At 39.9% G+C, this 21,819-nt stretch overlaps 1 protein-coding gene across 2 annotated transcripts; it reads left to right on the top strand.

Annotated features, from left to right (window-relative positions):
- Nucleotides 1-1,894: 1,894 nt before the first annotated feature.
- Nucleotides 1,895-19,965, top strand: vezt (vezatin, adherens junctions transmembrane protein). Of its 2 annotated transcripts, none has more exons than XM_074698668.1 (12): nucleotides 1,895-2,090; nucleotides 5,256-5,393; nucleotides 9,012-9,101; nucleotides 9,189-9,373; nucleotides 9,984-10,268; nucleotides 10,926-11,072; nucleotides 11,235-11,382; nucleotides 13,034-13,428; nucleotides 13,632-13,825; nucleotides 15,474-15,580; nucleotides 15,673-15,880; nucleotides 18,219-19,965. In XM_074698668.1, the coding sequence occupies exons 1-12, from the start codon at nucleotides 2,055-2,057 to the stop codon at nucleotides 18,767-18,769; spliced, it is 2,484 nt and encodes an 827-aa protein (XP_074554769.1). In that variant the 5' UTR covers nucleotides 1,895-2,054; the 3' UTR covers nucleotides 18,770-19,965. The 2 variants fall into 2 exon arrangements, with proteins under 2 accessions (XP_074554769.1, XP_074554768.1); XM_074698667.1 differs by having other exon boundaries at nucleotides 10,914-11,072.
- Nucleotides 19,966-21,819: the final 1,854 nt, after the last annotated feature.

Raw genomic sequence — 21,819 nt, 5'->3', positions numbered from 1 at the left:
GCATTACCACCACAAAAATAAAAGTTTCACTGACAAACACGATTTAACAAAATCCAAAAGTGAAGTATAAACACTCCAACAATGCAATGAAACCATTAAGACAATAAGATTGACCCATAAATAATTTGATAATTAACAAATGTGTAATTGAAACTTATCACTGACTGTTAAAACTAATAGATGGCTATAAAAATTAACCAAAGTTTTTTGAAAAAAAAAAAAAAAAAATGGACGGACATAATTTATAATTTATAATGTAGTAGCATTTAATTACTGAACTGTGTGACTGTTTTTTTGTTTGTTTGTTTGTTTTTTAGTCCTTTTTGTCATGATTTTTGTCTTGATTTTAATTTATTTACTAATTTTTTAGACTTAAATGTATACCTTCTTATTCATCACTATCAGTTCTGTGATTGTCACACAGTAGAAAAGAAAATATGTCGGTTCACACCCTCACTTTCAGGCAATAATGTTGTAATTTAATTTAAAAAAAAAGATCTTTTAAATATAAAAATAATTTGGTCAACACAATTTTAAGGCATTAAGACACAAACTCACATAAATTATCACATTTTTATCAAATCTTTACCTATTTTAGTACCAGAAAATACAAGGTGGTTGTTGTTGTTGTTGTTGTTGTTGTTGTTGTTGTTGTTGTTGTTGTTGTTGTTGTGAGGTTGCATGAGAAGCCTTGGGCGGATTAATAAGTACATTTTTTTAACTACTACCTACCACATTTTACTTCTGTTTACCTTGAACTCTGTAATCCCTCCCTAAACCAGATAGCCTTTTTCGAGATCAGATTTAACTTTAAGGTTAAATTAATAACAGACCATAATACTTTAACAAGCCCTAACAGCCAAACCAAAATTTAGATAGGAGTTCTTAACTAAGACCACTAACTACTCAGATTACCAAAAACTACTTAAACCAAACAAATTCTTTTCAAGCTTAAACAAACTTCTAATATGGCTACAGACCACAGCACAGGACCTGATCAAACCCGAGGGGCCTTTCTTGAGGATGTCAAGTGATAAAAGGCCAAACAACCAATGCCCTCAAGGTTCACTACTGAGGACATGTTAACTTTCACAACAATCAAGCGCTGGACCACTGTAGAGCTCATTTTTAACCTTAAAAACCTAGCCCAAACACTTTCTCCCATCAAACCTACCCCATACCTACCCCTAAAAGAAATCTTTACAACAGACCAATAACGTCTTCAACTTTTTGTTTTTGTTTTTGTTGATTTTAAAAAGTTTTTGGTCTGTTGTAAAGATTTTTAGGGTTAGGCATGGGGGTAGATTCGTTTTAGGAGCAGGAAAGGCCCCATAGGTTTGATCAGGTCCTGTGCTGTGTTCTGTAGCCATATTAGAAGTTTGTTTTAGCTTGAAAAGAATTTGTTTGGTTTAAGTACTTTTGGGTAATCTGAGTAGGACTTGGTCTTTGTTGAAAACTCTTAAGTTTTTTTCTTTGTTTGGTTGTTAGGGCTTGTTAAGTTATTTTGGTCTGTTTAATCAAAAAGTGAACGGATTAGAGATTAGAAAAATCATAGCACACATCTCGAGAAGAAGCTGAATAGTTTAAAATTTGAATGGTAAATCGGACATCATTTGAAGTGTTTAACGAACAAAAAAAAACGTACAAAAGAATAAGAATAAAGTCACAGGAGAAAAATATGTTGAAATGCTGACTCAGCATTTCAACATAAAGGTCAGAAATTTAATCGGACTCTATAACTTCGTGTTTTTAGCCTTTATCTTTTTATTTTGAAAGACATTTCCGGTCCAGCCATTGATTCTTACGTCTGTTTGATATTTCTTCTCCCTAACGGTTGGGCTTCATCCTCTCGCGACCACACGAAGCGCTCTCGTGCACCAGCACTCGACCGTTACTCACGAGGAACTTACTGTTCGACAGTTGAATTTTGGGTAGTGTAGTTTTAGAGCAAGTTTAGCAACCGGCTAACTACCAACTTCTCACCGGCTGTTCCCGACTGCTGCAGCCTACAGGTTCAGAATGCTAAACGGGCTGTGTGTAGATGGGGGAGAGCAATGACTGAGGAGTTTGATGAAGATGTGGTATTTGAGGTTCGTATCGTATCCGCTGCTTGTTGACGAAACTTGTATTTGATGCTTTGTCATGCCTCCTAGCTTTGTAGTGATGTAAACGTTGTGTTAGCTTTCCCGGAACGCTGTGTTAGCCTTTCATTAGCAGCTGTTTGCCTGTTGCCGTGCATTGGCAACACGAAACAAATCCACAGAATTAGCTGGGTGCTTATAATTTGTCTGCCAAGGAGCTTTGGTGGTCATGGGAGAGGCTGAGCCGGGTGCTGTTGTTGCTGGTGTTTCATCAGACTGGTGGTTAAAGGTGGGGTGGGGATGACCAGATCCAATGCGTCGGTTCTGAAAAGCCATTCACACTCACACTAACACACTCACACACACACACATACAGCTACATCTGGATAATGACAACATGAGCTGCGAATTCATCTGACAATGCATGTGAGTAATGCTTCGACTGTTTCTTTCTAAAAATGCATCGCTGAATTATGAATGATGGATAAATGAATGAAAGTGTGATGCTCCTGTGCAGCTGGTCACATGCAACACAACAGCACAGATGCTGAGAGAAATATTCTCAATGCAACAGCAGCTGGGAAAGAACTGGGTCATGCATCTACTGGATGTTTTCCTTCTTTCCTTATCTGGATCTCTATGAGCTTTCACAAAGTAATTTCTAGTCCTTTTAGGGTTCACTCAGCAAAACAAAAACAAAAACAACATTCAAAACCACTCAGTTTCTTTAAAGCCAAGAACATAAAGTTAAAAAAGATCAGTATGCCTTTCTAAATTCACTTGTGCGGTATAAAACCATGACAAATAACCATAATGTTTTCTTATACTATGGAAGAAGAGACTTAACAACATCTTGCATGACAAAATGTGGAACAAATCCAGAGATAGCGATCTTCTTTTCCATCTTGGAGACTACATAATTAATCTGGTCAGACCACAACACTAAGTTATCAATTTTACACCCAGTAACAGTGGCAGTCGCACTGCTTCTTTCACGTTCTTTGTGAGCCTTCTTTGTTCAGGGTCGGAAAGCTCTGTATAAGAAGATAAGGGTTTTACATGATGGATTGTGCTTATGTTTAGCTCAGTGTACGACAGAGGGATTTCAGGGGAATCTGGGGGGCAGGATGAAAACACAGCCCTGATCTGCACATAAGAGTATGATGTAGGGCTGCAGCTATCGAATATTTTAGTATTCGAGTATTCTACTGAAAATCCCATCGATTAATCGATTAATCGAGTGATCGAGTAATCGGATAAAATAGATTTTTGTTTAGTTAAAGACCAGTTATTTTTCAAATGAAAATTTTTCTCTTTAAGAAATAGAATTTTCTAATACAGCATGTCAATAAGAGCACTTGCTTTGGTAGCTCCAAAATTTGTAAACACACTTTGACACATTTTTTGTGCTTTGTACATCTCATCAAATGCTGCGGACCCAAATGGCACCCGTTTCATAGAATGACCCATTGGTCTCCAGACTCCAGAAAAGAAGCCAGATTTGTTGCTAGTTAGGCCTGTCATGATAACAAGTTTTACTATACGATAATTTTCCTAAATATTATTGCAGATAAACAATATTATTGTCAATATTATTTTGATTTTTTTTTTTTTTCCATTTTTTCATTGATGTAATTACGATAAATGGGATAATAAAGTGAGTACACAATATCAAAAGCAAGAAACTGTAATTTCTTAAGAGTATTTACCTGTAATTAAAAGGTCAGGATCTTTTAAATAAAATGTTTTAAACAGGAAGTATAATAAATTTAACAAACAAGAAAGAGAAAAAAAATATAATGAAAATGAAATGGACTCTCTTTTAGAAAAAAAATACATGTCAATGAAAATAATTAATACTAATCAAAAACAATAAAACATAGACCCTGTCTCTAAAGAAAAAACGAAACTCCCCCAAAAAAAGAAAACAATAAAAACTATAGCCTAAATAAAAGGGAGTTTATACAGTTCCTGAATTGTTTGTAACATGTACTTGTACCCAGTCAATCCGTACTGTCTGTCAAACATTTTTAACATTTCTGGCTTTCATTCGTATTGAAGGGCTGCATTTCTTTGGCAATGTAGCTGTCTTTGAGCGCCCACCATTTGGCGCTTTTATTTCTATTTACTTTGCCCACCAAAAGCCTCAGTAAGAGCGGATTGTCAAAGAACAAGGCTCCGCTGCACCTCCCCTTCTTCTTCTTCGTCGCCACTATTTTCAAACAAATGCGACATATCAGTGCGTTGGTGTTCATGAGCTCACACTTTGTTCATTCTGATAAAAAAACAAAATATTCCCACACTGGGACTGTGGCAGGCGGCTTTCGTGCCATCACTCATATTAGCGTGTGTTTCCTCCTTACCCCTCAGGACGCTCGCTTCAGCTCTCTCTGTGTGTACATGTGAGCAGCCCCGTCTTCACCCCAAAGATCGCATTTTTGACAGATGCTCCCTCTGCTATAAATCCGCTAAATCTGCTATAGAACCTATGCACCCCCATGTTAGGAAAGATAGACGTAGTGAGCCATCTTCTCATTTAGCCTCTTTGGTCGAAAGAGAGGAGGAAAACAAACATGCATGCACGTGTCAGTTCATCGAGGCTGGCAAACTTACCAAGGATGTTTTTATTCATCGTTCGGTTAATTGATTTATTGATTATCGTGACAGGCCTATTGCTAGTTGCTATTTTGTACGAGAGGTAGCTTGAGGGGTCTGAAAACTCTCTTAATATAGCCTTAGCTCTATTTGAAACACCACTCTTTGATCTTTTTTAAAATTAAACGATTCCTCGAGGCAGAGAAAATTACTCGAGTATTTTTTGTAGTCGAGTACCTCGAATCATTCGAGGAATCATTTCAGCTCTAGTATGATGATGAACAGATTCACATGTGAAGACACTTTGGCTTTACTGCATTCCTCCCTGAGCTCTAAAATAAGCTGCATGCTGGAGATAGAGGTGCTGGTACATCCTGAGGGGACGTTCACTTTGCTAACTTGACGAATGATTTCTCTTTCATTAGTCACATTTCACACTGTGCAAAAAATAGGGCAAATTCAGTGTGAGTGTCAGCTCAATCCACTCCTGCTCAGGATTTCCCCCCTCCTTTTCACTCATCTTGCAGTTTTTGATCCATCATTCCTCTCATCCATCATTCTTTAACTCTGTTTTCGCAGAACTCTCCTCTTTTCCAGTACCTGCACGATTTAGGGCACACAGACTTTGAGGCATGTCCGACGGCAGCGCAGGACGAGGACTGCGATGGACAAGAGGGCGACACCGCCTCTCCTGATGGAGCTCCACAGAAAACCAAAGTGAGTTCCAGCTCCTGTCCTCCACACAGTGTTTGCATCAGTCCTTTGCCTCTTTCTCTGTTCAGTTGGTGAAAAGTAGGAAAATTTTATGTAAATCATTTGTAGTTTTTTTGTACACAAAGGCAGTTAGGGTGACGGGGTGACTCCCTCTACCCCCAATAACTGGAGCAACTGTCTGTGGATCTGCCCTGAGGCTGTGTGTGACTGTTTGACCTCTGCAGCCAGACAGAGAGGCATGAATCTGACTGTTTACTCCGTCTCTGACACATTAAAATCCACTCACTCTAATGTTCTCCGGTATGTACGCTGCTTCAGCCAGACAGGACATGACACAAAGGGCTTCCTTCACACTCATGCAGGTATTTAGTTCTTTGAATTAAATGTTCTTGGCACAGAAAACCTCTCACTGTTGTGTTTGCTCTCCTGCTGCTGATCGTTCCAAAGATAGACTAAATATGATTACTGTCGTCACACGCTGTGACGTTATTCCTGCTCCTTTGAGCATCCTCTCAGACTCTGTTTGCGAACATTCATCTGATTCTTCAGACTGGGTTTGTGTGATCTTTAATGTCTCATTTTAAGCTCTTTATGAGCTTTTTATTTCCCTTTCTTTGATCAAACTGTGAATGAAAGTCGTGTTGTTGTTTTAGCTAGCCTTTTATTCACCATGTGTCCTGGGATGCTCTGGATCACATGGGCACAGTTCAGGACAGGAAGCAGCGTCGTGTTTGCTTCGTTCAGGAACTTTCCGTACGTGTCATGCTTCCTCTCTGCCCGGCTGTTGTTGTAAGGAGTTTTGGAGGATGAGAGATTGGGATAAGACAGGAAAGCTTTCGGCTCTTCCTTTGGTGAACGCTTTCCTGGAGCTCTGATAATGTCGGAGTTGGGGACAAACATTTTGTTCACACAGACATGAATCTGTCTGATCAATAAACAGCCACACTGTCAAGTTTGAACATATGCACAATGTTTCTCCTGACTTCAAGATGTTAATGAAGTCAAAGATATTTGTTTGAAACGTGTGATATTAAAGCCACTGAGAGGAACTTTTGGTTTGTGTGGATTCTGGCTCCCCTTCTGGACGAAGCAGTTACTCATTTTTTTAGTAGTATTTTGGGACTTAATATGTCTTGGAAACAAAATGAGACTTGAAAGTGACATGTTGGAAAGAGACTGCAGGTGGGAATCAAACCCAGGGGCCACCTGCTCAAGGGTTTGCCTCATAGGGCTTGCAACCTCAATTTCCAGGACGGGTTTTATCCTGCTCAATTTGAAGTACTAAATATGTGGATCACTTTAAAAATCACTTTTTAAAAATGATCAGTCCTCTCATTTTTGGTCTTGTTTGCTTCTTCCAGTCTCATACAATCATTCATGTTAATCTGAGTTTTTTTTTATCACTACAGGTGTGAAAAAATATCAATACAGCAATGTATCATGATACTTTGACCTGTGATAAAATATCAATATTTTAATTCTCAAAGTGATCCTCTGGGATGGAACAAGTTGGGTCCTATCACAAGGTTTAGGGCAGAAATTACCCCTACAGCAGTGTTTTTGTGCAGTAGAAGCCCAGAGCGCTCGCGCCAAACACCCCCTCCCTGCTCCTCTGCCGGTTTCCTCTGCACTCAGACGGGGCCATATTTTACTTGACCAAAAACACAAATAAACGGACTCCCACCGAAAAAATCTGATATTGGTCTGCATTCACGCTTTGTTTAGAGAATTTTCAGCGCGTTACTTTCACACAAAAACACCGCTAAATAAGGCTCTAGTTCTCATTGTGTCGTAAAACGGCGCTACCTCCGCTGCAGAGCCACAGCTGGCTACGAGACGCTCAACGCAGACAGACAGTCAGTGCAGTAAAGAAGTATGTCCCAGTACGTCGCTATGATGGTGCTGTAAGGCTCTGAAAACTGCCGAAAACTGTCATAAAATTGGTTGGAAAAATGTGTTGGATAGATTTAAATCCTAAAGGCTATTAACATTGTCAAAAACTATAACTAAGGACATTTTTTCTATAATTTTAGTTAGTTTCAGTTAGTTTCAGTTAGTTTCGTGAACACAAGATACAGTTATAGTTTACTTATCGTTTTTGTTTTCTCTTCTAGTTTTTATTAGTTTGAGTTAACTGCAATGTACTTTAAATTTTAGTTTTCCTTTTTAGTTTCGTTTTAGTTAACTATTATAACCTTGGTCTTAGAGTGTCACTGGAAGGGCGGCTAATGAGTGACTTACTACCCCAGTGTTGGTTTATCTGTGCACTGCATCTATCTGATTCTACACATCAGGTTTTTCAGGATAAAAAATACCACACTGCTTATGTGGAAGGCTGAAAAAGTCATGTATCAAATATGATACGTTTGGCGTTATAGGGTTAACAGTTGATTAAAACCATCTTGGTATCATATTCTGACTGTGTCTCTTCTCGTATATGGTGACAGTCACACTGGTGACTGTAAGCTGCAGAGATCCCTGTGTGACGACAGGAGAATACTGATGAGTAAGAGCTGATGCTGCCAGACAGACAGGGTGTAATACAGTAAAGAGAGCATCAAGACATGTGGGAGTTAATCTGAACATGGTTTGCATCATCCTGTCGTAGCGTGGGGAGGATTAGCTGCTCCACAGAGCTGATGCTTTCGAATGCTCAGTCCTGAAACTCAGTCTCTGACCAATCACCAATATTGCTGCAGCCTGTGGGCTAGTACCACTTGTGCGTTACTCCCCTGAGGAGGAGAGTAGGGTCAGTGAGCAGACCGCCCAGTCTGAATCAATCTCTGCAAGTGTCTCCTGCAAACTGGAGCACACACACACACACACACACCATGGGGTGTTTTTAGGACGCTGATTTCTGCAGGATTCTCTCATTTTACCTTCAGAAACAGAAAAAAAAGTGGTTTAACTGAATCCTCACACAAACACGAGGCCAGAAAACCGAGCACTGTAAGCTCATTAGCACGTCATCGATCCGATTAATGATTGAGCAACACTCAGAATTAAGAGTTTTGCGTCCAAGCTTTCACAGAGTAAACTTCAAGCAGCGTTTTTCTGCATCAAAATGTCAACGCGCTCTAAAATGTGAGGCAGCGTGTCGCTGGGGTTGTGTTTGGATGTCTCAGACTGTTTACAGAGAGGAGTCTACAGGCCCAGGAATGCAGGCACATAAAGTAGGCAAGACACCAAACAAAGGAGTGTGTTTTTCTGTGTCCTGTTTCCAGTAAGAGATGACCAACTTGTTTCTTTTTCTGGATCTGAAAGATTTCTTCCTTTCCGTTCCTGAAACATGTACTTTGAAAGTTTTATTGATGCCAAAAATGTAAACATTCAGCGAAAGTGTTTTTGTGCTGCTGCAGAGCGACATGAGACCCGTGAATGAGTGTTTTTACAAACACACAGCTCTGCTATTGTTGTTTCCCAAAAGAGTCGGTCTCCTGGGAGACTCCTTTGTAGCGTGAACGTGGTTGTTTGTCAGCGTGAACAGTTTCTGTTTAATGTGTTTCCTGGGTAAAAAAAAAAACAAAGAGAAGCAGACATGCAGGTGAATTTGTAGGAATCTGTGACACAGATCTGGATGAAGGTGGTGGATTTTAACCTCTCCTCTTTGTGTGGTCACAGGGAGGACGTTTGTGGAGGCTGGCTGAAGCCTTGTGGAGATGGAGTCCGTTTCACCAGGCGGCTGCGTCTCATAAGCTGGGTCAGCAGCTGGTAGGTGGAATCAGAAGCAGACAGGAATGCAGGCGCTGAAACCAGCACCTTTCAGCACTTCTTTCACGTGTTTCTGCTCCCTCGCAGGACTGCGTGTTCGGCCAGTACTCTGCGAGGTGCATCCTGGACCAGGACGTGCTGCTGCAGGAGGATGTGGAGCTGATCGAGCTGTTAGACCCGAGTCTGCTCACTCTCAGCTCCTCTCCTTCTGCCTCAACCAGTCGAGGAAACACCCTGCCCAGACCCAGTCTCTTAGCCAAGCCTTCTCTATGGTACGATGATTGGACTAAACATGTTTTGTTGTGTTTTTCTCAGGTAATTTAACATAAACATAGATTTCTGAGTCTTAAATTCATTTAAGCTCTGAAATTTTCTTCCAAGGTTGGCTTCAAAAGATCTTTTATGAGATACCTTTGCCAAAAACACAAAAGGACAGATTCTTTAACTGTGGATATCGTCAAAATATCATAAAAAATATCATTTTTTCCTAGAATTGTAAAGGAAAGCAAAGACGATGGTGTTAAAAGTATTTATTTGAAGGTTTTTGGGTAAAAATCACACAAAATTGTTGATATGGAAACCAAAATTTAAATTTAAGTATCAGAAAAGTTGACAAAATTACCTCTTACTGAGGAAAAAGTGCACATTTTGGCTTCTTCAGCTCCTGTTTTGAGCAGCTCTAGGTTCCATATTTATATCCTGTCATGATAGATTGATTTCAGACATCTGTCAAACATTTTTAGTGTTAAAGCCCGATGTCAGACCTCTGTTTTTTACCCCAGGGCCACAAAAGGCATGATGAGTCTATTTTCACCCCAGACTTTAAAACTGAACCATATAAGGTCGTCCTAATCCAGACTCGCTCCTCTCATCCTCCCTCAGGGACGTTGCAGGGCTGGTCGGCCTGGCCGCGGTCCTCCTCGGCCTCTGCTCCGCCTCGGAGGGCCTGTGGTCTCTGGCAGCAGCTCCGTGGGGCCTGGCTCTGCTGGGCTGGGTGGGGCTGCGGGGGTTCACGCTGTGGAGGCTCGGCCGCATGCAGAGAGTCGTCCACGCGCGAGCCACGCAGCTCCAGACGCTGGTCCACAACAGCAAGACTCTGACGGGGCTGTCGCGGAAAGCGCTGCGCCTGGTGCAGGAGACGGAGGTCATCTCCAGAGGGTTCACCCTGTAAGTGGTTTTAAGTCTCTTCACCCAATCACACAACGCTGATTCCCTGTCTCTGTCTGGATCAAGCCTGCTGAGTTAATTCACTTCTGTAGAGGTAGCTGTAGCTCTTAGGTGGTGTGTTAGAGGTCTTTCATTATTCATGGGCCCACTTATTTTAGAACACTGTTTGTGTCCATCTGTCTGTAGCTTCTGCTCTGTCTAAAAACACTGATTATCTATCATTACACTTCAATCACAAATAGAAAAGTTACACTTTTATTAACTCATCAGCTTTTTTTCCTGAGAGTTCGACGTGAAGATCGACACCACTGTCATGCCTGTGCAGTGAATGTGTTTGGACAGCCTCAGTTTCTCTTAGTTTCTGCTATGCTACGCTAAGCTAAGCTAACCAGCTGCAGATTAGGTTTTTATTTCTCACACAGGGGCGCCAGTGGTGTCAATCTTGTCGTGTAACTCTCTGAAAATAAGTGACGAAGCACATTATCTGTTGTTCCAGTAGCATGTCCTCGTGTGCCGTCAGCGCTCCTGTGTTTTCAGTCAGCCCCGTCTCCTGTGTCGCCGTTAGTCCTGTGCCGTTCAGTGTTGTATGTGCCCCCCTGCCTCTCTGGGACGTCTCCACAGTTGTATCACATTTCACTTGTCAAGTTTGCTCGACAGGGTGAGTGCGGCCGGCTCCTTTAGCAGGGCGGGGCCCGGGGCGATGCCGCGCGGCCAGCAGCTCATCGGACTGAGGAAAGCACTTTACCGGGCACTCCGCTCGGCCTTCAGAGCCTCACGTAGAGCAACCTGTCACATGCTCAAGGCATATCCTTTACCTGGAGGCTCAAAGATGCTGAATGTGTTGATATCTGGAGCATAAAGAGGAAAAGTCATCAGGCTTTGTTTTAGCTTCGCAGCATATAAGAACAGAATATTGATGCTTTGAGAAACTATGAACTTCCTGTTGAGTCCTTAACTCCTGCCAACGTTCCCTCTGAACTCTGAGATCGATAATGTGACCAACTACGTGTCTGCGGTGCCTCTGAAGGAGCTCGGGCTCGGCTTAGGTATCGAACACCTGGGAGACGAGCAGGCTCAGGAACTGACGGATGATTACAGCTTGCCTGCCCTGAAGGTAAGAGCGGAGAGAAAACATGAAGAGACCTTAATTAGATAAAAAATGTTATGTATAGACATTTTAGACACAGCCTCAGGCTGATTTATGGACATTTGTCCCCCATTTGATCAAAGCTTAAACCTAGCACATGAGAATCAGTATGATAGGTAACTTGGCTCAGTCTAAAGGTGAAAGAATAGGCTTAAAGTTCCTAAAGTACTCTTAACAATCAATGTTGATTAAATCCAAAGAGTCAAAGCATGTTAGGTTTGAATAGAATAGATGCTGACAGCTTGTCCATTATTGTCCAGTCAGCCAGCCTCCACCTCCACAGGGTCCAGGACTGAGCTTCTTCAGCAGTCTGTTCAGTCTCTGTCTCCTGGCGTTCATGTCCAGTGTTAGCTCTGTTAGCCATGTCTGTGAATAGCATGATGCTACTCTGCCTTCTGGTATTCCCTCTGTTGCTGGGTTAGCATGGCTAGCTTGTCCATCTTATTGGAGATAGATCTTACGTTCCCAATCATGATGGATGGAAGGACAGGTCCATGTCATCACTTCTTAGCTCACACCTGAGAACCAGCACGTTGTCCTCACCTCCTTCTCCTCACCTTGTGGGGAAACATCCGGCCTAGCACCAGTTAGCGTTGACATGCTACAGGCTGCTAACAGCTGATTTCACATGTAAACAATGCAGCCATGGTTACATGAAGGATCTCCAGACAAACACAGGAGATAGAGTAGTAAAAATATCACTGAAGACAAAACCAGTTTGGTGTCCACGACCGACAAATCAGCCATATAAAGTAATGGCCCACTCCAAAAGCAAGGATGATGAAAAGAGACAAAAAACAACCAACAGGGCAGCGCATAGCTAGGTTGCAGAGGAATGAACTAGATTATGGATACATGGATAGTGTGGTTGGGGAAATGCCTTCCAAAACCAAAACCTTTTAAAATTTGCACATTTCATCCATTATTGTAAAAATGTGCATGAAAATATTTAGGTAAATATGATGTTATATAAAAGCATGTAAACTACGGAGGTGGATTAGGGCCACTGAACAAAAAGATCCAAATTTTTTTTATTACTATTTTTTCTGAAAAATCAAAATTCTGACTTTGATCTCAGAATAAATAGTAAAAAAAAATAGTAATAAAAAATAAAAAAATAAAAACTTGTAAACAGTCACTGTTGCATTGGTTTTCTTTGGTAAAACCTGCTGAGTTGATTAAACCAGGATAACAATAGTATAGGAGGAGGTAAAATAATTTAGGAAACAGCAAAATGTGCACAAAGGTAGACTGATTTTACACACATTAGATTGAATAGGTGTAGTTTTTATTGGCTTATTAGTATATTCCTGCAGCAGAAGGTCACCAGTCTCAAGCATTTAGGACGTCATGAGCTGAAAAGTTTGGGAACTCCTCAGACACCAGAGCGGAAATGAAACTGAAGATGCTTTTAATCCACATGCTCTTCATCCACCCCTGTGCTGCTCTCTGAAGCTCTCAGGCTGTAAACACAGTGTTATCTCAGAGCTCATAAGGCAGGGAGCAGATAAAGGTGAGAGCAGAGGATAAAAGCAGCAGCTGAGAGCTGTAAAGGATCGGTGCTGATGTTGTGATGAACGGCTCCTATCAGATGTTTTATTGTTCGCTCTTCCTGCAGATGCTGTTTCAGCTGTGGGTGGGACAGAGCTCTGAATGTTTCCGTCGCCTGGCTCTCCTCCTTTCCCCCCAAAGAATAGAGGAATTAGAAGAAGGCTGCACCAAAGGAGACACCTCCCTTCCTTCACCCTCTCCTCCTCCTCCCCCTCCTCCACCGCCCCCTCCTCCCCCTCTGCATCGCTCCATCGCCGCAGTCACCGAGCCCCTCCATCACGCCCTGGCCAGCTGCCTCTACGAGGTGCAGCGCAGCTACGACTTCCATCGGCACTTTGAGACGCAGCTGAGGACGACGGGATCCGACAGGACGGGCCGGGCAGGGGAGAAATGCAGAGAGCTCAACACTCTGCACACCTCCATCAGGAGCCTGCAGCTGCACCTGAAGGCCCTGCTCAGCGAGTGAGACACACACACCCAAACACAACCTGAGTGCCCTCAATCAGCACTGCTGCTTTACATGAGATGAGGGTTAGAGAACTGGGTCATTCCCTCAGCAGAGCAGTAATAACAGAGCGTTGAGAGATGTAGAAGAGTTAGGAAGCTTGGCTCTCTAAAATTAACAATTTCAGCCTGTAACTGTCTTCACGTCTGATTAACTTCAGGATGATCATCCTGGAGGACGACCTGGAGAAGCTGATGGTGTCCAAAGAGCCCATAGAGCTGACATTCGAGGGCTACCAAGAGCTCAGCGAGCGGCTGCACCAGCTGCAGCCTCACATGCAGGCCAGCACCGGCTGCTGGGAGGACACCATCAACCAGGTGGAGCGCATGCTGAGACGAGTCAACGCCTGTCCAGGTGAGCCCGCTCCATCACCACAACAAAACCATTTTAAAATAGACCAAAAGTTATTTTACAGCCTTGTATCTAAAAATCCTGCAACCTGCAGCTCTTTGACTCTTTTGCAGTGGTTTCTTGTAGCTTTAAAAACAAATGACTGAAATAATGAATTTTTATTTTCTTAAAGAGGTTAATGATTACTAAACAGATTGACATGAAAGAAATCATGTATTAACATTTTGTGAAATCTTCATCCCATCTGTCAATAAAGCCTGCCACTGCTCTACTTCACCTCCTACAACATCAACAGCCCAGAAACTTCCCATGCACCTGTGGCTAACCTCAAGTTTTACAGCCCTGGTTATAAAACTAAATCTACAAAAAGACAAATCTGATAGAAAATACAGATTTTAACTCTGTGTGGATGGATTCATTTAACTGCCAACGTGTTGGCTTATTATACATGCTTGACATGTGGCAAGAAATAAGCAATCAGCAAGAAATAATGACTTGAGCAATATAATCAGTTTATGCTATCAAATTCAAGACTTATTTATTTTATTATTTTTTTTATTTTATTTTAAAGGATAGAATTTTAAATTTCAAAATTGTCTTAAATCTTAAACTGTTCACATTTTTTTATTTTTGCAAACATTAAGAAATTTTGAGCCAATTTCAAAAGAAGTTTAAAAATGTTTTTTTTTTACTTTTTTTTCTTATTTCAGAAATATTTGTAATTTTGGCAAACTTTTAAATTAAAAGAATAAAATTTATAAATTTTAAATTTTTCAAGTTTTTGAAAATTTAGCAATTCATTTCATCTGTGAGAAATGATGAGTCGAGCAATATAATCAATTTATGTTATCTAATTCAAGAATTTTTATTATTTTTTTTATTTATTTTTTTTTTATTTTAGAATTTTGAAATTTTACAATTCTTTTAAATTTTTTCATATTGTTTCCTTTTTCTTATTTTTGCAAATATTTGAAATTTTTAGCAAATTTCTAAAAAGGTTTAAAAATGTTGGGTTCTTTTTCCTTTTTTTACATTTCAGAAATGTTGGTACTTTTTGCCAATTTTATTACATTTATTAATTGAATTTTTTGAGTTTTTGAAAAATTGTAATTATTTAGATTTTTCAAATGTTTTTGAATATCAGTATTTTTATTTTTGAATTTTATGTAATATTTGCAAATTTATTGCAAATAAAAACTAAGACCCCGCATTTTTAATTTGATGAAGTAAAAAAAAATCTAATTATGTTTAGCATTTTATGAATCTAAAGTAGATTTTTTGGCTGCTGAATGACTTTAATCCAGGTGAGCTGAGGTAAAATGTCTCCTATGAAAGTAAAGGTTGCAGACCCCTGCTCTGGAGTGTTCAGCCTCTTGCAGCTGTGCAGGTTTTGTTCTGTGTCACATTAGCCTCACGTTTCTTCCTGTACCTCTCAATACACCATAAAACACTCCTGACAGAACACCAACACCCCTTGAATAGTTTTTCAGCTTTCCACATTTACACAGCTCCTATTTTTAGCGCAGACTTCCTCCTTCCTTAATAGTGACTCAAGATTGATGCCGCTCCCGGAGGAAGTCGCTCCTTCAGAATGTGGGACGAGAAAAACTGTCGAGGTCATTGTGTTTGTGTTGTTTGGACATCTCTGCAGGTAACGCTGAGGCTCTGGAGCAGTGTGGCCCCTCTTTGGCAGAAATTCCTGCTCCTCCTCCATCCTATCCGCTGATCCTGGATCAGGATCCTGTACCAGAGGAGCTGGTAAGATGAAGAATCCACCTGATGTCCTCCATATTCACCAGATCCCCTCACTTTTAAAGCTCCTCCTGATCAGTTTCCTCATGCTCATTCAGGAGTGGGAGGCCTACGTGTCCGACTCAGACTCCGACGCTGAAGGTCGAGACTCCTGGTCGGACATTCTGTCACCGGAGGAGCGGGAGAGGCAGCGGCGGGAGAGGGAGGAGTCTCGCCGCGTCCTGTCCGAGCTGAAAGCCGTGCTGGGCTTCCGTGCGTCAGAGGGGGAGAGGATGAAGAGGAAGCAGCTGCTCTTCAACGACCAAGGTCTGACCTCACCCAGCTCATCTGTCGGGTCGGATAAACGGGCGTGTTGTGTTGACATTTTTAGAAAGAGGCTGTTTGGTTTCTTTTTGTACCAAAGGTTTCTGAACAGTGGAGTCAAACAATACACTCAAAGGGAGTCTAATGTAAGTGACATCAAAGCAAAGTTTCCAAAACAAAGTCAGTAGAAGAAAGGAAACCTTCTTCGTCTTTCAAGCTCGTCTGTGATAACTGAAGGTTGTCCGATATGAATTGAAAGAAACATATTCCTTTAGCTGTGAGGAATATGTTTCTTTGACATATATAAAAATGATGAATCAGGCTGATTTTGACCTGGACTTCCACCAGATCCGTGCTCCGTCCGTCTCTGATCCTCTGTGGTTTCGCTCCGAGCTTCCTCGTCTGTCAACACTCACTAAGACTGAGGATTTCCTGTTGTAACAACAGAACCAAAGCTTTTCTGCCTCCATTATGGGCCTCAGCTCATCCTTTCATAGTTACCGCCCTCTGAAAACCTCTAACCCAGGGGTCTTCAACCAGTGGCTCTAGAGCCTCATGCGGCTCTTTGTCTCCTTTGCAGTGGCTCCTTGTAGCTTTAAAAAAAAAAAATTGGAATAAAGAATTTTAATCTTAAGTTTGTTTAACTGCCAGCAAACTGGCTAAATGTACATGCTTTATAAGTGGCAAGACATAAGCAATTAAACAAGCAAAAGAAACATTAAAAAAAGAAATAAAACGCATTTTAAATTTAAGTATTCTTTCAAGAATTTTTTAATTTTTGCAATTTTTAAAAAAAAAAATCAAAATTGTTCGATTTTCTTTTACAAATTTAATCATATTTTCATTTTTGCATATTTTTGATATTTCACAATTTATTCAATTTTGTATGCAAATATTTCACAATTTCGTCAAATTTTAGATTTTTTTGCAAATATTCTCAATTTTAAGTTTTTTTTTTTTGAAATTACTTTTTATTTGATGCATTTTTTTCAATTTTAAAATATTTTGAAATTTATGCAAAGTTTTGCAATTTCACTATTTATTGAATTTTTTGCAAATATTTCACAATTTAATCAAATTTTAGATTTTTTTGCAAATATTCTCAATTTTAAGTTTTTTAAAATTTTAAAATTTCTTTTCTATTTTTCCAGTTTTTTTTCTATTTTTATGTATTTGAAATGTATGCAATTTTTTAAAACTTTACAATTTGATTTTTTTTTTCAATTTTAAAATATTTTGAAATTAATGCAGTTTCCCTTTTTTTGAAAGTCTTTGTAAATATTTCACAATTTTATATTTTAGTTTTTTTTTTAATATTCTCAATTTTATTTTTTTTGAAATTTTAATTTTTTTTTCTATTTCAAAATATTTTGAAATATATGCATTTTATTTTTGCAATTTCAGCAAATATTTTAAATTCATTACAAATAAAAAACTAAGACATCACATGTACAATTTCATAAATTCAAAACACTTCCTGTCTTGATGTTTTTTTACTACATCTTGACTATGTTCAGAATTTTATTTACTTTTTTGTCTTCATTGTGAAGTAGATTTTGTGGCTCTGGGATGACTTGAGCTGAGGCAAAACGGCTCCTATGAAAGTTAAGGTTGTAGACCCTTGCTCTAACCTGCTGACTTCGGACGTGATTTCTCCCATTACGGTTGTTTTGGTGCCTCACTTCCTGTTGGGTGAGTTGATGCACCCTGCTCTGAGATCCTGCAAAACTTAGAAGCCTTGAGCATTTTTTGTAGAAAGCTCTGGAAACATACACATTGAGCTGTGGAGATGGATCGTGCATGGGTTAAAACCTTAAATCCTGAGGGTCAAAATTTCATCTTGGAAAAAGAAACTCCATGTTTCCCATCATTGTATCCCCTGCATTTACTTGAGACTGTGGTTGTGGTCATTATTACATCCTCAAATCATAATCTGAACACTTAAAAGTTTTGAAACTGTGAGCTAAAGTTGTCTTAAAATGACGTCTTGAATTGTCCCGGCAGCTTTCTGACATCCAAACATATTAAGGTAGTACATTTTCAACCCTTTCCTCAGTTAAGAGCTGCAAATCAGAAGATATCTGATCACTTTCTACATAAATAGAGAGACTTTAACTCAAATTGTTAACAATCTGACATGCTGTAGTGAAAAATTGGATGAATTAATTAAAAAAAACTGAAAATCTTTAGATTAACACTCATCTAGTTGCAGCATAAATCTGATCAAACATTTGCTTTGCTCCTGGATCAGAGAGCTCAGTGAATCATGTTAGTTTTGTGATTAACTATCAAAGTCAGACGTTTATGAAGCTGTTAAATCATGTTTCCTCCCCTTCTCCAGCTGCCGTGACGCCCTCAGCTCGCACCGAAGCTTCAGACTCAGCCGCAGACACCGTGACTTCTCCCGGATCAGCAGAAGCTTGTGACGAAGACGGAAACCACCTTTCAGAGCGTCCTGCAGGAAACAGAGGGGAGGAAGGGGAAGGAAGGGACGGCAGGGTGAGTCCTGACCCCTCGGCACAGCCGCTGACAGAGTTCAGCTGCGGCTCAGAGATGAGGGAAGGGGAGGAGCTGGGAGGAGCTTCTGTGTGTACACGGGGAGGGGGAGGAGCCTCAGAGCTGCACCAGTACGACGGCGTCCTGGAGGAGGGGGAGGCGCAGAACGGCCTGGACTGTTTCATGACGCCTAAAGTCACCGCTGTGACCGTGATGGACAGACTGACGGAGATCCACGGCTCAGCAGCTCTCAGCTTCAGCTCCGCCATCGCCGCACAGGTGGCAGCTCGCTCACAGTCGCTCATCGGCATGGAGGAGACGACGTTTGGAGATGATGAGGAAGAAGAGGAGGAGGAAGGAGGTGAGAGGGACAGAAAAACCCCTGAGAAGGACTGAAACAAAACCTCGCTGCTGTAACGAAGCTCTGAGCAGACGCTGTATTTATGTCTGAGTGTCTATCGAGGGGTGTCGTGTTTCATCTTTAATGTTCTCAGATTTATCTCCGTCACCCGTCCGTCCACGTTACTGCTCATCACCCACAATTCTCTCTGCTCTTTTGCTGTTAAAACTCAGGTACCAGAACCACTGAAGCAAAATCCGACCCGCCGGCGTTCAGGGTCAGAAACCAGAATGTCTGCAGTTTACCGGGTGACATCCACAAAGTGTTTATCGTTCACAATCGTCCAGCAGGCGTGGAAACAAAGATTGTACAGAAAAAAAAACAGAAGATAAAACGCTTCATTCATAAAAACAATGAAGGAGAAAAAAAGCCGATTTATCATCAATCAATGTGATAAAAACACTCCATCCTGTGTCTCTGTCAGGAAGTTTGGTCAGGACGGGAGGAAAGAGTGAATGTTAGGATGTGTTCAGACAGAATGATGAGACGAAATCGATCACATGCAAAGTATTCAAAACAGCTCCTAACTGTTTAATCTGCAGAGACAAACTCAGACCTGGCAGGAGCTTTTTGACTGTATAAGCAAAGCAGCTGGAGGTGGAGGGTAAACAGTGGCTCTATGATGAAATAGGGTCGCTATAACTTCTGATTTTTTTACTTTATTATGATACAAGAAAAATTAAATAGTATTAAGGTCTTTTTTGAATTAAGGGTAACAAAAACTCCTTTATCTCTCAATTATCAGTTCCTCATCCCTCATTATCAGATTGTTAAACGGAGACAAAAACTTCTTATTGGATAATCATGTTCAATTTCATGTTTCACCGTTTTATTTTCATTAGCAGTTCTAGCTCCCTTCACTTTTTCTCTGTGCAATTTGACTACTATTGTTCTTTTACGTTAACTCTCAGTAGTTTAAGTTCAAACTATGACTGGAGATCACTTTTACCATCAAATTTGATACTTTTTATATGTTTACTGTAGAGATAACACAGATTATATCATTTAAAAGCAAGAGACAAAGTTTCAAAATCTCCACATTTATGGCAATCTTGGACAAATAAACATTTTGAGAGGTAAAGCTATTTAAAAAAAGGCTTTATAAAATTTGACATTAAAGTTGGTAAAAGATATGTATACATCTGTATATATCTCTATTAATAAATATATAAAATAAATTATCATAGATGAAACGAGGGGATTAAGGCATCTGATTTTTTTTGGTAAGGTCATAAAAAAATTATATATATATATATATATATATATATATATATATATATATATATATATATATATATATATATATATATATATATATATTTTTTTTTTAAGGCCTTACCAAAAAAAATCAGATGCCTCAATCCCCTCGTTACATCTATGATAATGCATTTTATATTATTAAATCTATCTACAAGTTGTCGGAGCTTACACTTTTCTAAACAACCCAGTTTTTGTATGAAGCAAAAGCTTTATTATCTCTTAATAAAAAGAAAATTTTACAGAAATGTTTTGAATTGTAAAAAAAGTACCAACACATGGCCTAAAACATCTTGTAGTAGAATTAAGAACTTTCAACAATAACTTTAAAGATATATTTACCAATGAATCCTCATGTTTCCTGTTTGTTTTTTACTTATTTGTCCAATTAACCCAATAAATCTAAATTAACACAAAAGGTTGATTGTATATTGGAGGAGTATTTTTGATCCCCTCTGTAAAAAAGGCAAATTTAAGACAGTCTGCAAACACAATCAGACCAAAAACTTCTTTGTTTAAGGAGCTACAATCTGTTTCTTTTCTCATCTGTACTGTGTTAACTTTACATTATGACTGACTCCAGTGGAAAATTTGTGAAGCTTTCTGTCTGAACACATCTGCAGATTAAGTCTGACAGGAATCCTTAAAAGCAGATTGATATATAAACACACCAAGTTCAAGAGGAGGAAGTGAATCTCTATTTTTACTATGAGCGCTTTATTTTTTTCCAATCCATCTCTCTGCTGTGTGACTGGATGAGTGTGTGTACAGTCACGTATTCATTCATTCAGTATCACATGTGAGACTCAACAGTACAGTATTCAGACTGAATCAAAGCAGAGGAACAGAGCAGGAGGTCTCATCGATGGCTCGACACTTTATTGAATGAAATGTGTGGCATGAATTCACTCAACTGTGGCTGTGAGGTGAAATAAATAAATACTTGTACGGGTTAAAGTGAAAAAAAGAGGTTTTCTCTCTCATGAGGGCGATCTTAATGTCTATGTTTCATATGAAGTTGCCATAAGAGCCCTGATGTTTGCCTTCACCCCGTCCTCCACCCTCCCTCTCACCATGTCTGCCTTGTCCTGACCCTCCTGCACCCTCTCTCTGGGATGAGGTCTTCCCCCCTCCTGCATTTTCCAAACGTGAAATAAATACCGTTCTGAAGTGTTCATTGTCGCCTCAAGTCCTTTCTGGTGCTCGTGTTTCACACACTCTCACGGTGTCAGGGTTAGAAACAGGTTGGGTGAGTCACTTGATATGTTTTAAGGGATTTTGCATTTGTCTCACCCTCAACAGCTGCTGCTCCCCTTTAAACCTGCTCCTGCCTTTGGGGTCAGGTCTGGCGTTGTGGTCTTAAGACCTCACAAAAGTTCTTCTGTCTCTTAGTTTCATTCTTTTGAGAAATGGAGCAGCATATATCAGGAACTCTAGCTCTGAGGTTTTAGTTTGACATCAAACAAATCAGGTGAGGGTTCAACTCCCAGGAAAAAACAGCTTGCAATAAAATGTTCATCAATTAGTAGACATGCTTCTAAATAAAAGCTCAAACAACACAATCAAAAACTTCTTTAGCTTGTCTGCCACCTAGTGGTCAGTTTAATTACTGCAATATTGCAGGATTTTTTTTTTTTTTTTTTTTACCTTAACTACTACTACTACTACCACAAAAAGAATATCAAAAATGTATCAAACTTTTAGAAATGATGTTTATCATTATTACTGTTTCTTATATGCCTATTTTTTTTTATATTTTTCTCAAATGCAGCAGCTGAAATGTTTGGGT

Source organism: Halichoeres trimaculatus, unplaced genomic scaffold (assembly GCF_033239565.1).
Source record: "Halichoeres trimaculatus isolate MK-OKI-2021-1 unplaced genomic scaffold, fHalTri1.1 fHalTri1_scaffold_21, whole genome shotgun sequence".
Classification (NCBI taxonomy): domain Eukaryota; kingdom Metazoa; phylum Chordata; class Actinopteri; order Labriformes; family Labridae; genus Halichoeres; species Halichoeres trimaculatus.
This window is presented reverse-complemented; position numbering and strand designations above follow the sequence as displayed.

Coding starts and splice junctions, on each gene's coding strand:
- vezt (XM_074698667.1), top strand. CDS start 2,055: ATGACTGAGGAGTTTGATGAAGATGTGGTATTTGAG. Junction 2,091..5,255: donor ATGAAGATGTGGTATTTGAG/GTTCGTATCGTA, acceptor CTGTTTTCGCAG/AACTCTCCTCTTTTCCAGTA. Junction 13,429..13,631: donor CTGAAGGCCCTGCTCAGCGA/GTGAGACACACA, acceptor GATTAACTTCAG/GATGATCATCCTGGAGGACG.